This window comes from Cygnus olor, chromosome 2, assembly GCF_009769625.2.
Source record: "Cygnus olor isolate bCygOlo1 chromosome 2, bCygOlo1.pri.v2, whole genome shotgun sequence".
Lineage (NCBI taxonomy): Eukaryota > Metazoa > Chordata > Aves > Anseriformes > Anatidae > Cygnus > Cygnus olor.
Window position 1 is genome coordinate 27570850 of NC_049170.1, and position 19637 is coordinate 27590486.

The 19637-nt window shown below is 42.3% G+C and overlaps 1 protein-coding gene across 2 annotated transcripts in view; it reads left to right on the forward strand.

Moving 5' to 3' along the window:
- The first annotated feature begins 1295 nt into the window (after nt 1-1295).
- GLCCI1 (glucocorticoid induced 1) overlaps nt 1296-19637 on the forward strand; it is a 55811-nt gene continuing 37469 nt past the window's right edge. For both annotated transcript variants that reach the window (XM_040549781.1, XM_040549782.1), the window contains exon 1: nt 1296-2130. In XM_040549781.1, the coding sequence (XP_040405715.1) occupies nt 1677-2130 (454 nt within the window). In that variant the 5' untranslated portion in view covers nt 1296-1676. The remainder of the gene's footprint in view (nt 2131-19637) is intronic.

Consider the following 19637-nt stretch of genomic DNA (forward strand, 5'->3'; position numbering starts at 1 on the left):
GATGCTAGTGCAAACAAAGTCTCATTAGCAGCCCATGAATAGATGCATTTTCCTAGAATACAGTTTCGCATTGGGACTATCGACTGGTGCCTGGGCTACCAGAGGATAAGGATAGGTACGGACAGCTTTGGAATCAGAGAGTAGGCGTAGTAACCTTTAGTGCAGTAAAGACAATGATGAGTATCATATAATTGAAAAGAGCACATGGGATATCATTAATTCTGTCACACTATTGCTTAATTACTGATTGACTCTAAAGCTGTATCAAATAGAGTAGAATATAACTTTTTAATCATCACCCATTCTATTTCTACCTCTATTCTATGCCCTTTTTGTTCTCTTAAAGCCCTCATTTTAGATCTGAGAGGCCATCGCACTAGGCTGGCTTCCTCCAAGAAGCAAGATTCACTGTGTTTCCCTTCCATTAACATCCTATTCACATCAAATTCAACATAAATGCTGCTCTCTTGATGGACTCTACTCATCTTTCTGATCTTATAGCCATTTATTTTTTCCTAGCTATTAAGCTAATCATCTTAATCTTTATTTTCTTTCTGTCCTGCTGTCCTGTGTTACCAATTCATCTAGCGGGGGCTCTTTCTCCTGGAACAAAAGCTCTTTCCTGAACGCTGCTGTGGAACTTATTTTCCCCTTAATTCCCTGAAAAGTGTTTTTTGGTGTATGTTAGGAAAAAAAAAAAAAAAGATTTCATGTAAACATACATGGAATGAGACTATATTTAATTAGAACCTGAAGAACGTTTTCCAGCAGAAGCTGGCTGTGAGGGCTTGGCAGCCACACAGGCTCGACGTGAGCAAACTTTTTTGCAGGTAATTTAGGATTTGCTCCTGCAAGTGTGGGGAGCGGTGGAGCCCCCCGAGCCGAGGGCTGCTCAGCGGCTCGGCTCGGTTCCGCTCTCCACATCTCGAATCGGGTCGGCTCCCCCAGGGCCCTACCGAGCAGCCCACCGAGGGCTACCCTCACACGCCGCCGGGCCGGCCATCTTTGCCCCCCCCAACGGGGACGGCAGTGAATGCGCCCCCTCCCCTCCAACCCCCGCCCCCCCACCGCCCACTGCCGGCCTCCCCTCAGCGCCGCCACAACCCACTTCCCGCCGCCCGCCTCCCCCCGCAGGCCCCGCCCCCCGCCCCGCCATTGGCTGAGAGGGAAGAACGACGGCTCCGCCGGGCAATGGAGCCGGCGCTGTGGCGGTGGCGCTGGCCAATGGGCGCGCGAGCTGTCCGCCCCTGCCCGTGGCGGCCGTGCGGCGGGGCGGCGCGGTGCCATTGGGCGGCGGGGCGGCGCGGGGAGCGGATGGTGGTGGCCGCTGCTCCCGGGCGCCGGCGGGGGCAGGAGCTGGCCGCGGGCGCGTCCCCACCCCCTCCCACTCGGAGCCGTACGATGTGAGCGGCCGCGGGGCTCGGCAGCGCCCCCGGTGCCCACGACGCTGGGGCGGGCAGCGATGGCCGGAGCCCGGCGCGGGAGCAGCCGCCGTCGCCGATAGGAAGCGCCGGGGGCAGCCTGCGCGGAGCCTCCCTCGGGCCGCGGAGCGCTCGTCCCGTCCCGTGCAGCCCCGTCCCGTCCCGTTCCTCCCCCTTCCCTCCTCCCCCAACCCGCGGCCGGTGCATGCGGGGCTCGGGGGGCCCCCCTCGGTCCCCCCCCGCCGCCGCCCCGCCATGTCCTCGTCGTCCAGCTCCTCGCAGACGCCCCCGTCCCACCACCAGCCCCCGGCGCAGAGGATGAGGCGCGGCGCCGCCGGCTCCCCCACCGCCGGCAGCGGCACGGCCGGGGGCGGCCCCGGTAACGGCGGCGGGGGGTGCGCGGCGGGGCCCGGCCGGCTGCTGCAGCCCATCCGAGCCACCGTGCCCTACCAGCTGCTGCGGGGCGGGCAGCGCAGTCCGACCCGCTCCCCCTCCGCCTCGGCGGGCAGCGGCACCGGGCCGGGGGGGCGCGGTGGAGGCGGCGGCGGCGGCGGCGGCAGCAGCCCCCCCCCGGCTCCCAGCGCCACGCCGCCGCTGGAGCCGGGCAGGGCGAAGGGCCGGCAGCGGCGCTCGCCCGACAGCGGCGGCAGCAGCAGCAGGAGGAGCAGCTCACCGGAGAGGCGCAGCCCCAGCTCCCCGGTGTACCGAGGTAATGCGGGGGGGAGACAGGGAAAGAGCCTCGTCCCGCTGCCCCCCCCACCCCCTTCCCGTTGGAGGGGGTGCGAGACCCCAGATGTCACCCCACAGCCCTGGGGGGGGACAGCCCCTGTCCCCGCTGTCCCCACCCAAGCGGGGCCGTGGGTGTGGGGGCACGGGCAGACCCCAGGTGTCGCGACCAGGGGCTCAGATGGGTGCCAAAGCAAACCCCGGGCGCTCTGTGCTGCTGTGGGCTTCGCTTTTTTAAGGACTTGCTTCCTCCCCCCCCCCCCCCCCTTTTTTTTTTTAAAGTCTTAGGGTTAAAATTATGTAATGTTTTCAAACGCAGCCTCCAAAACAAAACAAAAAAAATCCCATCTTGAAGCGCTTAAAAGCGAATAACGCCGCCTGCCTCCGTGCGATATTTAATACCGAGCCCTTAGATGGAAAACCAAACAAACAACCCCTGTGGCCAAAACGGGCCTACGGAGTTTAAAGCATAAAATTGATCGCCGGTGGGTCTGACTTAACCTGTGTCAGGTTGTCTGCTAAATTATTGAACGTGTTGAAGTGGCAGTGGCCATCTTACCTCCCCCCTTCCCCCACCGCTTGGGCAGCTGAATGAATCGGGCTCAATGCACTTTTTATGTTGCCCAGCTGTAGCTATCAGGTATCACGCATCACCTCTTCCTGAGAGCACTTTGCGTGCTCCAGGACCCCTCGCTCCCTCTGTCCTCTCCCCAGGTCTGTCTCTTTCATTTCTGTGGCAGGTCGTGGTCTGTGTCCGTTGCCAGCCTGTTTTGTAGCGGTGGAATCTGTTACCTTCTCCCCAGCCCTCCCCCTTTCCAGTCTTAAACGTGTAGTAAATCCTTACATGCCGTAGTAGTTGTAACTTCAGCAAATCTGCGTAACCAGAATGGTCCTAGGACGCAGGCAGCGTCTCACCAGTGAGCAAAATGTCACTGCCACCTATGCGTGGAGTTAATTTACGCTACACAGCGTAATGCAGATGACCGAATATGTTATGTTATAATCAGAACAGGGATACTTCATAACTTCTGTCTCAAAAAGATCACATGCTGAAGTTTTTGCATGCTTTAAAATGGAGCTGGTCTTCAGTGGGTTTGGTTCGTTCAAGCTCTACTTGTAAATTAATAATTGTAATAATTGTATAGATATATTTTCCCCCCCCCACCGTGTGAAATATTAGATGTAGATTTCCTTTTTTCCTCCTTCTTCAACTTTTGGAAAATGCTAATGGAAAACTAGGCAAAATGTGTGTATACGTACATATATAAAATTCAGCGCATGTGGATAGCGCTACCGCTGAAGCTGCTGATGAATACTGTAAATGATTTCATTATGGGAGCCTGGCGCAAAACATTGTAGTGATGCAGGATATGAGGGTCTACGCTTAAAGGTGCATTGAGAGGGAGGAATGTGGGCAGTTACCTGCAAGCAAGGAAAAATACTGCAAAGCTGTGAAGCGTTTCATTAGTACACGTAATTTTTTTGTTGTTGTTTGAGGGGAAACTTTAATTTTAGAAAGTGGTTTTAGTCTTCTTCATCTGTGGGCTATTTTAGCCTTAATAAATCAGACTGTAAATTAGTACTGAATGTCTTTTCCATCATTAAACTTGTTTGAGCTTGCCTCTTGGTGAACCGCGTTAGCAGCATATACAGCCTGGTTTAGTTTAAAGAGTGCAACATATAAAATCATAAATGGTCCATCAAAAAACCCACCCTGTAATCTGTATGCACTGAGAGGAATTTGCTCCCCCCCCCCCCCCCCCCCCCCCCCCCCCCCCCCCCCAGGTCAAGCCAGCTGCTGCTGCAGAAGCTGACATCCTCCAGCAAATCCTGAATGAATGAATGAATGAAAACAACGTGATCGCCCTAATAATGACCACAATTGCACACATCAACAGCTTTATTTTACAGAAATACAGGCACCATTTTCTAGCAGGTTAGGGCGATAAGGTACCCTATTTCTTCAGCCTTGCAAATTAAAAAAAGGTTACAGACACCCCCCGCTTTGCCCCCCCATCTAGAGTAGTTTTACGCAATTTGGAATATGGTCGCATGCCATGGGGCAGGATTTTGTCTTTGTTTCCCAGCTTGTTCCCATCATTTTAACACATGACGTGGAGGTGCTGAAAATGATGTTTGTAGCATATACGGTGGTAGTAGTATGTAGAAAACTGGTTGGGGAGCTGAAGGACTGCTGCAGTAATAATGGAGGACTTGAAGAAAAAAAAAAAAACTGTTTTCAAACACAGACCGTCTTGCTGCAGCTTGCTAAACAATGTGCTACTCCAGCTATTTATAGTTGTTATCAGCACGCGAGTCTTGGGGAAGCTACTTGATTAAGTTTTTTTGGTCAGCTTTTAAAAACAGTTCTCACTGCTGCAAAATGTAAGCTTATGCTCTAGGTATAATCCTGTTGTTTTTCTCACCAGTGCAAGAGAGCGGTTTGTCTTTGGCTCTGCAGTCTTACTTAGATTGTTTCACGAATGTGCTTGTGCTGGAGGCTGCTTATGATTCTGATGGATAGACGTTTTTCTTGTCTCGAGACACCTGCCCCTTCCCCACCTCCTTTCAGCCTTTTCCACTGTAATTCTTCAAATTGGATGTCCCACCAAGCTATTTTGTTGTGGATATTTTAGTGATTTGCCAGAGGTCCTTTTTCTAAATGAGATTCTGTGAAAACACTTCAGCTTTGAGCCTCTACAGGTCAGCACAGCTACCATTGCAGACACTGACATCACTACTACATGAATGAAAGCAGCAGGCTGTTTCTTCTCCTATCAGCATCTTTTCTATTCCTACTTTCTAGGATGCTGTAGATGTTTCTGTTCTGCAGCAAAATACTGTATTTAGAACTGAAACCTGAATTTGGTATTTTCTTTAAGCAAACTTGAGGATTTGTAGTTCTTAAGAAACCATCGATGCCAGTATTTGGTTAGTATTGATACTAGATGAGAAATCATGAATTTCAAGATGCTAATTGCAGGATGCTAAAGAAGCAGGAAAAGGGGGTTGGGGAGGGTGGATGGGGGACAACTTCTGCTCCCATAGGATAAACCTGCAATGTGCGAGTCTACTCCTTCTTTCTTTTTTTAAATGTGTTATTTCTTACTCATAGATACGTTTTCATAGCCTGTATTCATATTTTAGGGAGCTGGCAACTTAAAAAGTGGTTGGATGTAACAACATATGGTTTCCTTAGAAGGAGTAATATATGTACCTCTGATAGCATAAATGTCATGCCAACAGAAGGTGAAGTAGCATGGTTTATGACAAAGGACAATTCAATAATAACAACGCAGAAAACCTACCACTTTGAAATTTGTCAAATGAAAGGTATTACTTGTAAACACTTGAGTTTTGCAAGTTGTTTTCTTCCTTGCATTACCTGGGTAAAATCAGTAGGTTCTGTTATGTAAAGCAGCTTGTATAAATATAAGAGTGGGTTTCCTGTTTAGTTTTTCTTTCACATGGTGTGTGATGTTTTGTGTACAAGGAATGTGCAAATGTCGTCTGTATGATTCACGCTCGATGTTGCTTTCATCAAATGCTTTGATTTGTTTAGTGTTAACCATGGTGGTACTTCAGTATTATGCTTCAGTGTTTTCTTCACTATTTTGTTAACTTTCAATTACATAGCTTATATAAACTCTTTTCCACAGAAGGTTTAGAATGCAAAGGTTAGTTTTAAAGATGCGAAAAATATTGTGATCAACTTGGCTGTTAAGAGTTCCCAATATCTATTACTTATCAAAATAACTCCTGACGTGTTGCCAACACTAGTAAAAAAAAAAGAGGAGTTGAAGAAGATGCAAAACAACTGCATAACCCAGGTCTGAGTAATAAGTATGTATATCTGTTGTTATGCTAGTAGATTAAAGCCTGGTGGAGTGAGGAATAGGGGAGTACAAACAGTATTGCTTATCTGTAGACTTGTAAGGGATATCGGTATTTAAAAAATAAAAAAGTCTTCAAAAGGCAGAACTATTTTAACATCCTGGATTAAAGCCATCTAATATTTTGGCATCATAAGCATTTATACCAGAGATCAAGAAGATCTTTCCTTTATTTCTAACAAATGTAGGTAAGGAAGTAATTTTTGTGACGCTTCCTATTTCCTGATGCCTGAATAATAACAGTATTCCCATAATTGTATGGCCAAAACAGTTTTGCTCCAGGTCTGTCCCTCTCTCTTCCCAAAATAGCTTTAGCTGGAGTATAATGTGGTGATATAAAAGACACTGGCTAAATCTGAACCAGTTGTTTTAAAGTCAGAGGCCTTTTAGTTAGATTTCTAACATCATCACTTCAGATAAGAAGTTTATTAGATGTCCTTAAAAGTGCTTTATAAGACAAATGAACTATGCTCCTTTCAGGTGTTAACACAACTGCGGGAAAGAAAAATGGAAAGCACTGAACTTGCATGATATTGTAGCAAGGCATTAGTCATTAAGAAAGTAGTCCCTCCCCTTGCTGTATGCAAAAATGAACTTATAAAGTATATGTATATATCTATTTTAAATCACTACATGACCTTCAATTCTTATTCTTTGGGAGCATGTGAATACCACTATGCTACATAGGGTGAAACTGAAGATACTTGCCAACATCCTTGCATAGTAAAACAGTACCTAATACTGACATTTGGTTTCTGAAATTCACGATTCCCATTTTTCGCCCTGTTCTCAGGATAGCGGAAGGGTGAATGGAGGCCATATCTTTAAATTCAGGTAGTGTAGATCAAGAGAATTCGTGGTAGAATCTTATGAAAAGTCAGTGTTTGCCAAATACAGGTTGACACATCATGAGTCGTTGAGCTTTGCTATATTGCTAAAATTGACAGTGGAAAGCTAGTTATTTTTAAAATGGGGCTTATGCTCCTACTCTAGATATGATCGTGGAAAAAAAAAGATACAACTGATGCAGTAATTCTGAAATTTTGGTTCAAAGAAATAGCTGTAATGATGTGAGACCTATTGGAAATATATGCCCCTTAATATTTCAGTCTCTGAATATTTGAAAATCTTTTTTTATGGTTCTTCCTCTGAAGAAGGTAATGGCTTTTCTTCACGGTGGAAAATGAAAGTTCCTGTTTAAACCAGTTGGCACTGTCTTCTGTAGAGAAAAGTGTTGCCAACACTTGACACAATAGTAAGTGCTCCATGGATTTAGCATATGTTCAACAAAAGTTGTTAATATAGTAGGGTTTAACACACTGAGTAGTACTTTTTTTAAAAAAAAAAATTATTGATTGAAAAAAGGCCTTGTAGTAAAGATATGTAATGGAAAAATTTTCCTCTGGACTTAAGATGGTTAACTGTGTTAATGATGATTGTCTTGCTTTAATGTTAATATTTAAATACATTGAGTTCTTTCGCTTTCAGCGCTGTCTCCTGTGTAAACCTGTGGTGCCTAAACAATGGCCTAAGGCGTTTTTAGGCAAGTAAACTAATATTTGTATCTCATCATTAGAAGGGATATATCCCCAGCAACTTGTCAGCCGAAGATTATCCCCTTTTCCTTTGTGTCACCATTTTCAAGGTGTGGACGATTGCAAAATGAAGAGAATGAGACTGCAGTGAAGGAACATGAGTGTTTTTACTTAACAATCCCTTATATGTTTCAAGATCTATTCTTCCAAAAAATTCTTCCTCAGCTGTGCTTTATTTTTTTTCCTTCCTGATTTAACTCTGAAGCTCACAACCGATGACTTGTGTTCTGACCATTTTTGAATCAGAAGTTAAATCCCAAAGCTTGAAAATGACTGACAGGTACTGAAAGGGATCACAGTGTGAGACTTCTGCAGTACAGGCATCACATGAAGTGTCATGATAGTGTGTAATATTAATCCTTTTGAGTAGTGAGTTAGTTTCTCCAGCTCTGTAGGTGGGATGCCATCCATGGAAGTACTCTCACCCATGGTTGAAATGGAAATACGTGTTCTCTTGGGAACTCTTTCCATCTCTCCCAGCTGTGTGAATACGGCCTTGGAACCAGAGCTGTTCCTTTCTGCGTTCCCAGTGACGAGTGGTGACTCTGCTCAGGCTGCTGCCCTGGGTAAGACAGAAGAGGGCATCTAGCTGCTGGAAGCCTGTCTCAGGGAAGGAAACCCTGCGGGGCTGTGCTGGGCAGTGCCCTCGGCACAGTCTCTGGCCTTGCAGTACAGCCTCGGTCCAGTTCTGTGTGTTTCTCTCCTTCACCTTCACGTCTGCTTTGGTATCAGCACTGCTTATTTAGCCATTAGTCCTACCAAAATACTATCTATCATGTCACTAAAAACAGATTAGCTTTCTCTGGTTGGAAAAAAAAGTAGGTGTGGGTGTCTTCTCTCAAGTAATAGCTGTTTTCTGCACAGATGATTTGTAAATAGGGATTAACTGAACCTGCTTGTCTTGGGTCAATGTAGGACAGTTGTGATGGAAAGTTTTCATTTTTTGTGGTAGTAGATCTCTTAAGTAGCTTTCTGTATGAGGTATTGCTACTTTGGAGACAATAGACGCTTCCCAGTAGGTCATAAAATGTTATGACTTTGAGTTTTGAAACTTTAATGCCTGATTTTTATCTAAATGCTGTATTGGTTAGATCTTACTTAGTGTTGCGTGTGCCCTAACAATAAACGATGACACAGTTGTTTATAAGGGTTTAAGTTTCACTGCTATTATTGTTAAATTGAGGAGTTGCTATTTGAAATGGATTTTATTCTCTGAATCAAGCACAAATGAGTGATTAACAGCACAGGTTTTTATGTGCAATTTGTTTTGCACAACCTGAAACTAGTTTTACCCAAACTACACGCTTTGTTTCCCCTCTAGGAAGAATGTCTTGTATTTTGCTCAGAAAAGTACATACTAAGAACAGTATGATAGCAATTCTGTCACAGCTTTCTAATTATCTAAAACCTACTGTAAACTATCCTCTTCTCACTCTGTCTTGCATTATGATTCCACTTTAGACTGTACTTCAGCTGTTCTGTTTCTTGAACTGTGTAAGTAACATGTCTGAACAATGTTAGCTTCATCTTCTTTCCACATTCTCACACCAGGCATTAAGCAAGGAGATTATAATCGTAGACACATTTCTGAAATTCAAGAATTAATACTCAAGTCTGACTGGCTTGACTGATCATCGCAAGTTCTTTGGTGTTCACACTATGAACTTGAAACTCATTTCTCCAACTATAGAAATTTATAATTTTCTCTTTTTTGTAAGTATAAATCTATCTTCTGGTAATGTTTTCAGTCATAGTAACCACTTGGTTCTGAAATAATTATTTCTGCCTTATCATGTGAACGGTGTACCAAGGCGTTTTCAGGGTAATAACGACCAGGATGGTTTGACTCTACCAAGCTGTGTGCAGCCACACAGTTCCTCTGCAGGTGAACACAAAGCCTTCCTGATAACGTGGTTATAGCACTTGGTGGTATTCCAAGTGGTGAGAAAGTCCAGTGTGGGCTTTGTCATGTGATGTTTGGGATGCCTGGAGTACACCATGCTCCTGCTGAGGACAGACAGATAGCTCAGCTGAGGACAGATAGCTCACGTGCAGTTGCATAGGACAAGTGGAGTGCTTGTATGACAAAATGGGTATCGTTATATCATGTGCTTTTTTATCTCTGGTGTTTTGGTGTATAGCGCCTGTTCTGGTATAAATACCTTGTGAAGTTTGGCTAGCTGCATACACAAGTTTTTTTAAAGGCTTTTTGATTAGACAAGCCTAAACGTTTTAATGTAGGTGTTTAGGCTGCGGTACCAAAAATTCAAAACTCTGATTTCTGTTAACCTCTGTCAGCATTCGGAAGCCAAACTGATTTGGAAATAACGTGTTCTTACTACAAAACAAATTCTGGTTGTTAAATACTTGACCACTAGCTGTTAACGCTAGTCTGCAGAAATTCACCCATAAATCCAAACCCCCATTTTCTCCAAGCATGACATGTAGTCAGGCATCGTATGTTTCGGAGTAGCTTGTGTCAATGTAGATATAAATGTCCAAGTCTGTGAACGCACAGCTTCCAGGGGTAGTGGTACAGTTGCTTTCATTAGATGAAATGCTGTACTTCATAACCCATGCCAGATCAGAAATGTGGCTGGATAAACCTTTAAAATTTTGCTGTATTGCTAGAACTCAGGCCACCGAGACGTACAGCGTAGAGGAGCCCGTGAGGAGCTCTGCAAGATCTGTAGGTATTTAACGTAGCGTCACACCTTCCACGCGTGGTGGCAGAGCTCATTAGGCCGGTAGGACTGGAAGGCACTAATGAACATAGCAGGTACCTCTGCGGTCTGTGCTCTGAAAGAGTTTGGTGTTCTCACACAGAGTCAGCTGAAGCTGAGTGCTGCCGATCAGTCTTTCTGGAGGGCCCAAGTGGCTGTGCAGCATTGGCTCGATGCAGTTAGGTGTATACCTCCATATCCAGCATGTCATATGTTATTCAAAGTCTGTTTGTTATGTAGGATATCTTAACTTTCTGTTTTTCAAAGCAATGGAGAGTTTGACTTGTTCACTAAAAATTAAACCCATATTTATGCCGAGTGTCCCGGAACAGACTTTGAGCAGTGTGACTAAAAATATCAACTAACTGCTGAAGAATGCAGAAAAAAAGTTAGGTTTACACAGAAGTTGGGCAGCTGCCAGGTGAAGGGAGAAGTTGTTTTCACTGAAGTAAATTTCAGTTCAAGGACTTAAAATTTTTATTCTTAACTGATAGCGCTCCTTGTTTAATTGTGGTAGTTGGTAGTAAATCACCCTCAGTGGCTCTTTGTTTAAAAAAAGAAGTCAAGGTGCATGTTTGAAAGTACGTGTATTTGAGAAATACCAGTACAAAGAAGCTTCAGTAATCTTCATAGGTGAAGTGACAGGAGATATATACTCATCTTAGGAGCTTGTCCACCCAGAAGATCCAGGTAATTTTGGGGCATTACTGTAGAAACAGAACAACTCATACTTTCAAACCAAGTAGTGTATTCAAGTATGCAGTCCATGTGGTGTTTAAAATAACTCATTGTAAAATTGTTGTATATATCAGGCTAATTCCTTCCTTAGAAGTAATTATGATAATTACGGTTATTTTATGAAATCTCATGATTGTATTTAGCTGTATGTTACCTTTAATATTGAGTTGGAGGATGTGGAACGATCTTCTGATCGCAAGAATTGAAGCGGAAACCTAGTTTGACCAAATGGAAGGTAGAAATTACTGAGTCCGACAACTCAATGTGGGTGAACAGAAGAAATGAATGTACTCACACTGCATGTATAGTAGATGGCTTGAGGTGTTAGTTTTCTACAGCTAGGCCTGCTTAAGTTGTCCAAATTTATATGCATGTCCAGCAAAATAAAAAATCCTACAAAGAGGTAAATGACACACAAGGCTAGAGTAAAGTTTCAGATTTCAGAAGAAAATAGTATGATAAATCTGGTTAAACAAGGTTGCTCTGACAAATGTGGAAAGAATCTGATTTAATGAAAAATAGACTATTGGAATCTTTCAAACATCAGTGAAACCTGATGATCTGATTACATGCACACTTATCTCAAAAAGGCTGCTAGGAATTAGAGGAGAGTCTGATGGAAACAGCATGAACTAAAAAGAGCAAGTCACATTATCAATCGAAAAAGTCTTAGCTGAGAATTGTTAAAACCCAAGCAGACTTTGTCTTTGCATGTTTCTGGTTTTGGTCTTAAAGTGTGCAAATAAAAGCATGGGTAAAAAGTAGTTGGGGCCATTCTGTAGCAAGAAAAATGTTAAGGATGATCCAGGGCTGACTTATTGGAACTTACTGTTTCAAAATTGACTCCAAAGAATAGTAGCAAAAATCTCAGAGGAAATACCATGGATATTTATTCACTGCTTTCTCCTCACCAATGTGGAGTATAGGCAATCAGTTTTAACTGAGGGCGGTGACTTTTAATCCAAGAAGACACAAGGTGGAAGCCTGAGGGAGAGGATTGTCTGGAATTAGAAATTACCACAGCTGGGATAGATGCAGATTACAGATTTTAATCAAGTCAATTAAGTGCTTTCTTTTACAGGATTCCAGAAAAGCCTACTCAGAAATTCACTTGCTCTCAATTTTCTAAAGCAGTCTTCTGGATAGGAGGTGTTACTGTTTGAGTATAGATAAGAGAAGAGCAGTTATGGTCGTATTCTTAAAATTTGGAAATTGCTAAGACCAGTTCTGAAATATAGAGATCTATCGGTCTAACTTCTGCTTTATGTGAAAGCTCGGAGCAAATTCTAAGGGATAGTGGAAAGTGGTGAGTGAGAAACATTGAATGCAGGATGAGAATTCCAAATTGTGTCATGCTAACCTGGTAGTTTTTGTAGGAGAAATAATTTCCTGTGCAGGAAATAGATCTTATCTGCATAGGCAAATTTCAAAATTAAGGTGATGAAACTTGATGAATTTTGGGAGGTTTAATTAGTATGCAGGAAGATTATGCAGCAAGAGTTGAAGGAGCTTGGGAATTAGAAATAACAGAAAATGTGAGATTTGAAAGCATAAAATGGATGCTCATGGATGTGAGGTTGCACTTGAGCAGAGTATCTTTTCCTCCAAGTGGGAGCTTGTCATTTGGAAATATTGAAGGGTGGACTTGAGTGATGTTGGGACTTCTGACTGTCAGCATGAAATGACTGCAAAAAGCGCTGGGCGCAGGTCAGGTCTTGTGCGAATGGGCAACCTGCCGTGTGGGGACCTGCTGAGACATTGTCTGAGGTACTGCAGAGTTCTGGTCCTCCGTGTTCTAAGCAAGCAATTCTAATCTAGTTTAACATTTCTATTTTTCAGTATTTTCAGAAGAAAATACTATTTTTGCTTAGTATAACTAGTTCTAGCTAGGGGGATGCTTTCTATCCTTGCTCGCCGATGGTCAGAATGGTAGCATCATATATATGGCCTGCCATGCGCTGATTGCAGTTTTTTCTGAATTTTGACTGTGAAAATGGTGAATTGTGCCTTCTAACTTTTTAAAGTTTTTTTTGTTAATTCAGGATTGTCTGGCTGCATTTTGAAGGAAAGTGGAATTAAATTAAAGGTGTGCAAAAGCCTCGCTTTTCTAAAACATTTTATGAAATTATCATCATTAGAACAACAAAAAAATCCCTTCAGTCACCCAGTTTATTTGGCAAAGGTAATATCTTTAGTAACTGAATTAATTGCATATGTTTACAATTTTGTTGAAGATTTTAATTTGTAGTATGCTGGAAGTAGAAAAAACAGCTTTAGTGCACTTCTTGGTTCATAGTTTTTCTCAAGATCAGATGAATTTATCATTTGACTGATCTAAATTAACGAACTAAAATGAAGAAAATCTTCTTTTTACTTGCAGAAGTGTACAGCAGTTAATGGGTTGGTTTTATGTTTCCCAAGTGCTTAGCTACAGAGCTCCAGTCAATTCTTTTAAAAATAGGAATATATTTGAAATAGCGTAATTTAATAAAATCATGTAAGTTTAGGTCTTTGCGTAGTATTTACATTTGAAGTGATAACCTTACAAAGAAAGATATGTTCTGAAAATCTGAAATACATAAAAATCTGAAAGGTTTTAAATTAGTGTTTTATCTACCTTCTAGTGTCCTGTTGAAGTGTGAACACGTAGGTTACATCTGTTGAACAAAGCAGGTTTTTGTGATCTTAAATGCTTAGTCATTTTATACAGGTCCTATACATGCCAGCTGTAATCTTTGTTAGAAGAATAACTTGGCTTTAGAGGGCAGAAACTTTCTTCCTTATAGTTTGTTTACTTTTCTTACTCAGATTAGAGTTTTCTTTCTGTGCTTGATCTCTAAAGATAATGTTGATTTTAAACGGGAGTTTTGCTCTGAACAAAATCTGACTTCTAAAAGGTGCAAGTAAGCCACGTTTCACTTGACCTGTCGCTAGGTAGAATGGGGACATGAGGCAGAGACCACGTTTCAACGCGTGTAGACAGCCAAGTTTTTAAGTCAGCTGTAGGTCCGAAGAAATTCATGTGCCTGCAGGTTCATTCATATCCGCCTCTTCCTCTAGGCTCTGAGCGTGGTGCCTTGCTGTGCAGGTGTATGGAAGGAGTTGTGCGTCCTTGCAGAGTCATGCATAAAGCCTCGGTGGAAGGAAATGCCTTGATCTGCCTGTTGGATTCAGTGACTGGTCAGAATCCCTCTTGCCTTTTTAGGCTCCTTAGTTGTGGCTATGAAAGATAACTCAATATAGTTGATTCTGAAGATCCTTACAGTGGGTGTTTGTCTACAGTTTTGTGCGTACAGCCTCCTTTATCACCTGGGCACTCTAGCTTGTAGATTGTCTTGGATGACAAGTGTGGGGTTGGAGACCTCTGGACCACTTTATGGTTGTCCAATTTGGTTGTTGGAGCCTTGGTTCGATCATGACGCTGTTCTATGCCTGCTTTTTTTGGTCAATTCAATGTGAATTGTATCAGTCTATTTTAAGCAGTTACTTCAGACCGTCATCCCCCTTCATTTTTAGTCATCTTCTGTGTCAGTTTCTGAAAATAGAAACTTCAGAATAGTTTCCGAAGTTGATAAAACTGAATCAAAAACAATGTGCATGTAATGCAGAGAGACATTTTACGGAGCTGCAATTACAGTATTTTTACTGATGCATCAGAAAGTAACGTGAAATGACTGCCTCTTACATCCTCACAGAAGCAAAATGCTAGTGCATTTTCAATGTTTGAACATACTGTTTTGCTTTGTTTTAAGCTATTGATGAGATTAAGCTGTTCTATTACAGGAGGAAGACTGCAGTAGCTTAAAATTCATATTTTTACGCATTTAGTTGCATGTTAGGGTGGTTTTTTGAGTTGCTGTTTGAAATCCTATTTTTGGTTATTTTTTTTTACGAACAGCACGTGGCAAACAGTATGCCCATTGTTCTGGACTGTTAATACGGTAGTTCAGCAAGTTTGCAGGCTGGGTCAGAAACCAGTCTGTCAGTCAGTGGCAACTGGGAAATGTCTTTTGAGTTAATAGGTCTGTCCTGTGGAGTAAAACTTCTAGGGACCCCAAATCTCTCACTAATCATCTCCTTGAGAGATTTTTAGCTCTAGTTACAGGAGAAAAGCCTTCTTGAGAATGAAGATTGATTTTTTTTTTTTTCTGAGCAGCCTCTAAATCCTCATTATTCAGTCTTTTCTTTCACGGTGTCTTAGAGACAAGTTCTGAAAATAAACGTGTGTTGGTTTCTCCACCTACCTACATAATCAGAGTGGGAAATACCCATCAAATATGAATTCAGGAATCAGTATAGTATCAATATATGCTTAAAAAAACAGCCTTGAACAGATTCTTGCAAGACTGTTCCTCCTCTTCTATCTGAAAGTCTGTTAGTAGTACTCAAGGAATTGTGGTCTGAAATAAGTAAGAGCAGATGTATCCCTTCTCATGCTTCTAGAAGGTGTAACAGAAGAGGGGAATTTTGTCTAAAAATTTTTTAGGTAGGCATGAACAGCTGCTGCTGTGGTAACTGGGCCCCAGGCATTGGGCCATCATTCTCAGTGGTTGCTGTGGGTCACCATTCCTTAATATTCAGCTTTCTATCTTTACATTACAGTTTTTGTTCCTATGCTGTGTTCCCACATACTTCGTTATCCAAAAAGGATTCGCACGGGCACTTCTGAATCATTGGTATTTCAGATTGCTGTAAATTTATTGCAGTCTGTAGTAGAAATGTCCCAGACATACCTGAATCTTCTTTGTACTTATTTCTAGTCCTCTGCATCTCCTAGCCAGACTAATTGATCTATGCCTTTGGGACCTTTGAGAGGAGTCTTAAGCAGATGGATGTCCATCAAGTCACACCAAGCGAGTCCTTTCAAGAGTCTTGCAGGCCTCATGTTTTGAGTATTTTTGGACAAAATTCTTCAGAAGTGTTGACTTCCTAGGTAAAATCTGAAATTCTTGCCAATGGGACATAAGCTTGGGTCTCAGTTCAGTAGTAGCTCTGAAGGTGAACCAGAAGGTTCTGCAGAGTACCAAGTAATTGAACCGAAGAGAAGCAACACCTGGTGAAACTGTCTCACCTGTATTGTGGAAATCTGTACTGATATTTCATGGTGTTGTGACTTGGCTGTCTTAAGTAAAGTCATCTGTTACAGATGAGCTTTCAAGAAGAGATTGAGATATTAGTGTGAGAGTGTTACCTAGCCTTTGGATAGAAGAGTGTTGCAGTTAGCTGATGTTGGTAAAGAGATGGCGATATTAATACTGCTAGTTTCAGGGAAGAATGAGCTTTATTTCATGTTTTTGCCCTCAACTTGAGGGGAGTCTGTCATCTGAGAAGTTCTTAGGATAATTTTAGTCTTTTGGAGCTGGATATATCTATGCAAAGATGTGAGTGGAAGAGCCTTGGCCAAATGTGGGCTGCGTCCGGTAGCTGTTGAAGGAGATGAGGGAAGAAAAGATGCTGATAAATGAACTCTGGTGGATTTAGCTGAAGCAGTTTTTTATCATGGTACCAATGCTAGCTGTCGGTCTTGCTCCTCTTCTGCAGGTAACTTGCCTCATTGCATGCGTGGCAGAACACATTATTTAAGCTAAAATGGACTGTGATCATGGCTGTGAGATTAGGTGCAGGTTAGCTGCCTCTCTGCTGGGTGGGGAGGCAATCTCTTCGTTTCAGAGCTGTAGCAGATGGCTTTATTTGAGCCCTATGTCCTTTTCAAAAGAACTGTCATGTGCTAGACGTACTGAATTACATTTTGCTGGCAGAGAAATGGAAACCTTTTTTTCAGTCAGTCTAGGTGGTATAGCTAGAATTCTTTTGGCTGTCGATGCAGCATGCAGAACCATGATTTCATGTGGTTTATTTTAGCTGATTCCTGCTGGGAGGTAGGATCACTCTGAATTTTACCAGCTGTAGTATTCAAGTGGACCCTTGTGTCTTTTTCTGTAAAAACATAACTAGAAAGGTCTAGCAATAGTCCTTATATACATACCATTAAAACTCGTGGTGTATTTTAAATAATGCGTGAAGTATTTTGTTTTCCTATGAGCATATGTCTTGCTTCTGTAACTTACAGCTAACTTTTCCAAGTAACGTTATGCTTCTTAAGTACTGTGTTCCCAAGGTTACTTGTTCTGGAGGTAGAGCTGAGCTCCTTGTGAGATGGAGCATCTCATCACTGAAAAAGAAAACAGAGTTGTTCTGACTTCTTACCACCGCAGTAGAATCCGTTCATGTTCTTTGAGTGTTGTCAGATGTGGTACAGTCCAAAACTTGAGTAATTTTAGAAACTTTTTTATATTGCTCATGCTTTTCTCAGTGCTAAAGCCTGCTGGCTAACTTCAGGAATCGTTGAAGTGCTTCAGATTTTGGAAGGTACTTGCTGTACTTCTTTTTCCTGTGCAGGAGAACCAGAGCATGAGGTTTCCATCAGGAGAAAGTGTTTGGGACTGGAGAAAAATGTTTGTGATAGTAGCATTAAAATCCAGTTGGTAATGAAAGCTTGGGGAGAAGTGAAAGTTCTGTAGTAGCTCCAGAGTAGCAAGAACTCAGACTTAAAATGAACCTGAAGTTGCTTGTGGCTCCACAACAGTTCAAAGCTGGTCTGAACCAGCAGTGTTGTGGTCCAGTTCAAGCCTGCTCTCCGCTACATCCAGTTACCTTTAAATTATTCCTGTACAAGACAGTTTGTTAAATACTAATTTGTAGAAGTTCCTTCGAACTTCGTACTTGCAGATCCCTTGTCCTTTATTTTTTATGGTCTAAGTATGTATAAATCATAAAAGGGTGAGGGATGAAACATTTATTGACTAGAACACAACGCTGCTGCAGCCCTGGCTCTCCTGTGGATGTTTCTGCCCCATATGTGCTGCCAGCTCTGCATCTAATGGTGAAAACTGCATATTTATGACTTTTTTTTTGGCGTAGATTTTAGTTTTCTTTATATTTAATGCAGTGCATCACTGCACTATGAGTTCACACTTCTGCTCATGCTGCCTGAAGGTAGATGGAGGGAACAGACAGCAGTAACATTGGCATTACATAGCGGTAGCTTTGATTTATTCGTTTATGCAGTTGAGAAATGTCCTCGGTTTATTTTGTGCGATTCAAAGAAATACTGAAGAGTAATGGGGACTTGCAAGACTGTGACTTGAACTCTCCTTCTGGCTTTAGGGTTTGATAGTGTCCTGCAGTTCACATCCAAGATTACTGTATTTATATTCTTCCATAGTAGTTTTTGGTGGTGGTGGTTTCTGTCCCCCTTGCGGTGGAATTCTGTGAGTTATTAATGTTGGGATTGCTGTTGCCTTTCTTCTGGCTGTAGAACAAGACACAGGCCTTAGTTCACTCTAGTTGCATGTGTTTTGTTCGTGTGTTTTGGGCTTGCTTTCATGTGGTGTTTTTTTCATAATATTTTTAAAACTGTAGCTTGCAAACGTAGACTTCGGTTATTTCTTATTTCACCATTATCAGACTTTATCCTGCCAGTTTCTCTTTGCATGGTCTCTAACTTGCTTTGGAATTACTGTTTGTTTTTTTTAAGAACATACCTCACTGCTTACGTACTTAGCAACTTCCTTATAGTTTTGTGCTGTGTAATATATTGCTAGTGAACAGGATATTCAGAGGAATTTTCTATGCTCAGACTATCTGGAGTAGTGTAGTGCCGTAGTTTAACAGTGAAGGTTGGAAGAACGCTTTATAGGTATGCACCCTTGAGGTACTTTTGTGTTTCAGCACAAAGGTAAATGCTGGCTTCATGTTTAAAATGTCACCTTTATTTTGCATTTCAGCCTCCTTCACTTGTAGTAGTTCAAAAGTTTTTTTTGCTTAAAATGCAAAATTTTCAAGATTGGAATCCTATGAGGGTAGATCTGTTTGAAACCGTAGGGATTTGATTTGTAAGTAACAAAGCAATCAAAAAAATTACATTACACAAAGGCAAAATATATATGTACACACCATTGCACTTCAATTCATGACATTATTTAAAGTTTATCACCTAGAATGAGTTGTTAACAAGGTGTTTCAGCAGTATAAGTTCATATATCATACTACAAGCATGCTGTATTAGTGCAGGCTGTACCCTAATCATCATGTTAATGCTATGTAAAGCTTTGGTGGTGTCCGCCTTTTGAGATTCAGCAGTTCTATAAGATATACCAAGAGAAGATCCATTTGGAGGCACTGGCCATGTTTGGCCACAAAAGCATGCTAGTAGGTCAGCTCTCAAGTTCTGAGCAGTGAACAGGATTTTGGTGGGTTAGATCAGGGCATAGCGTGTGACTATTTTGAAAGTAATTTCACTTGCAAACTTACTTTAGTGGGGGTGAGCAAGATAGACAGTAGCTATAATATAGGGCTTAGACTGGCTTATGTAAAGCCTAGAAAATGAATATATGAAGTAATTTTGCCTAAAGGACAAAGCTAGACGATCCAGAGAGCATGCCATAAACTCTGATGTGGGAAAGAACGATCTCATGAATCACCCGCCTTTCTGCTTTCCAAATGCATGTAGAAGTGTTCCATGATCTAGGTGTATAGGGA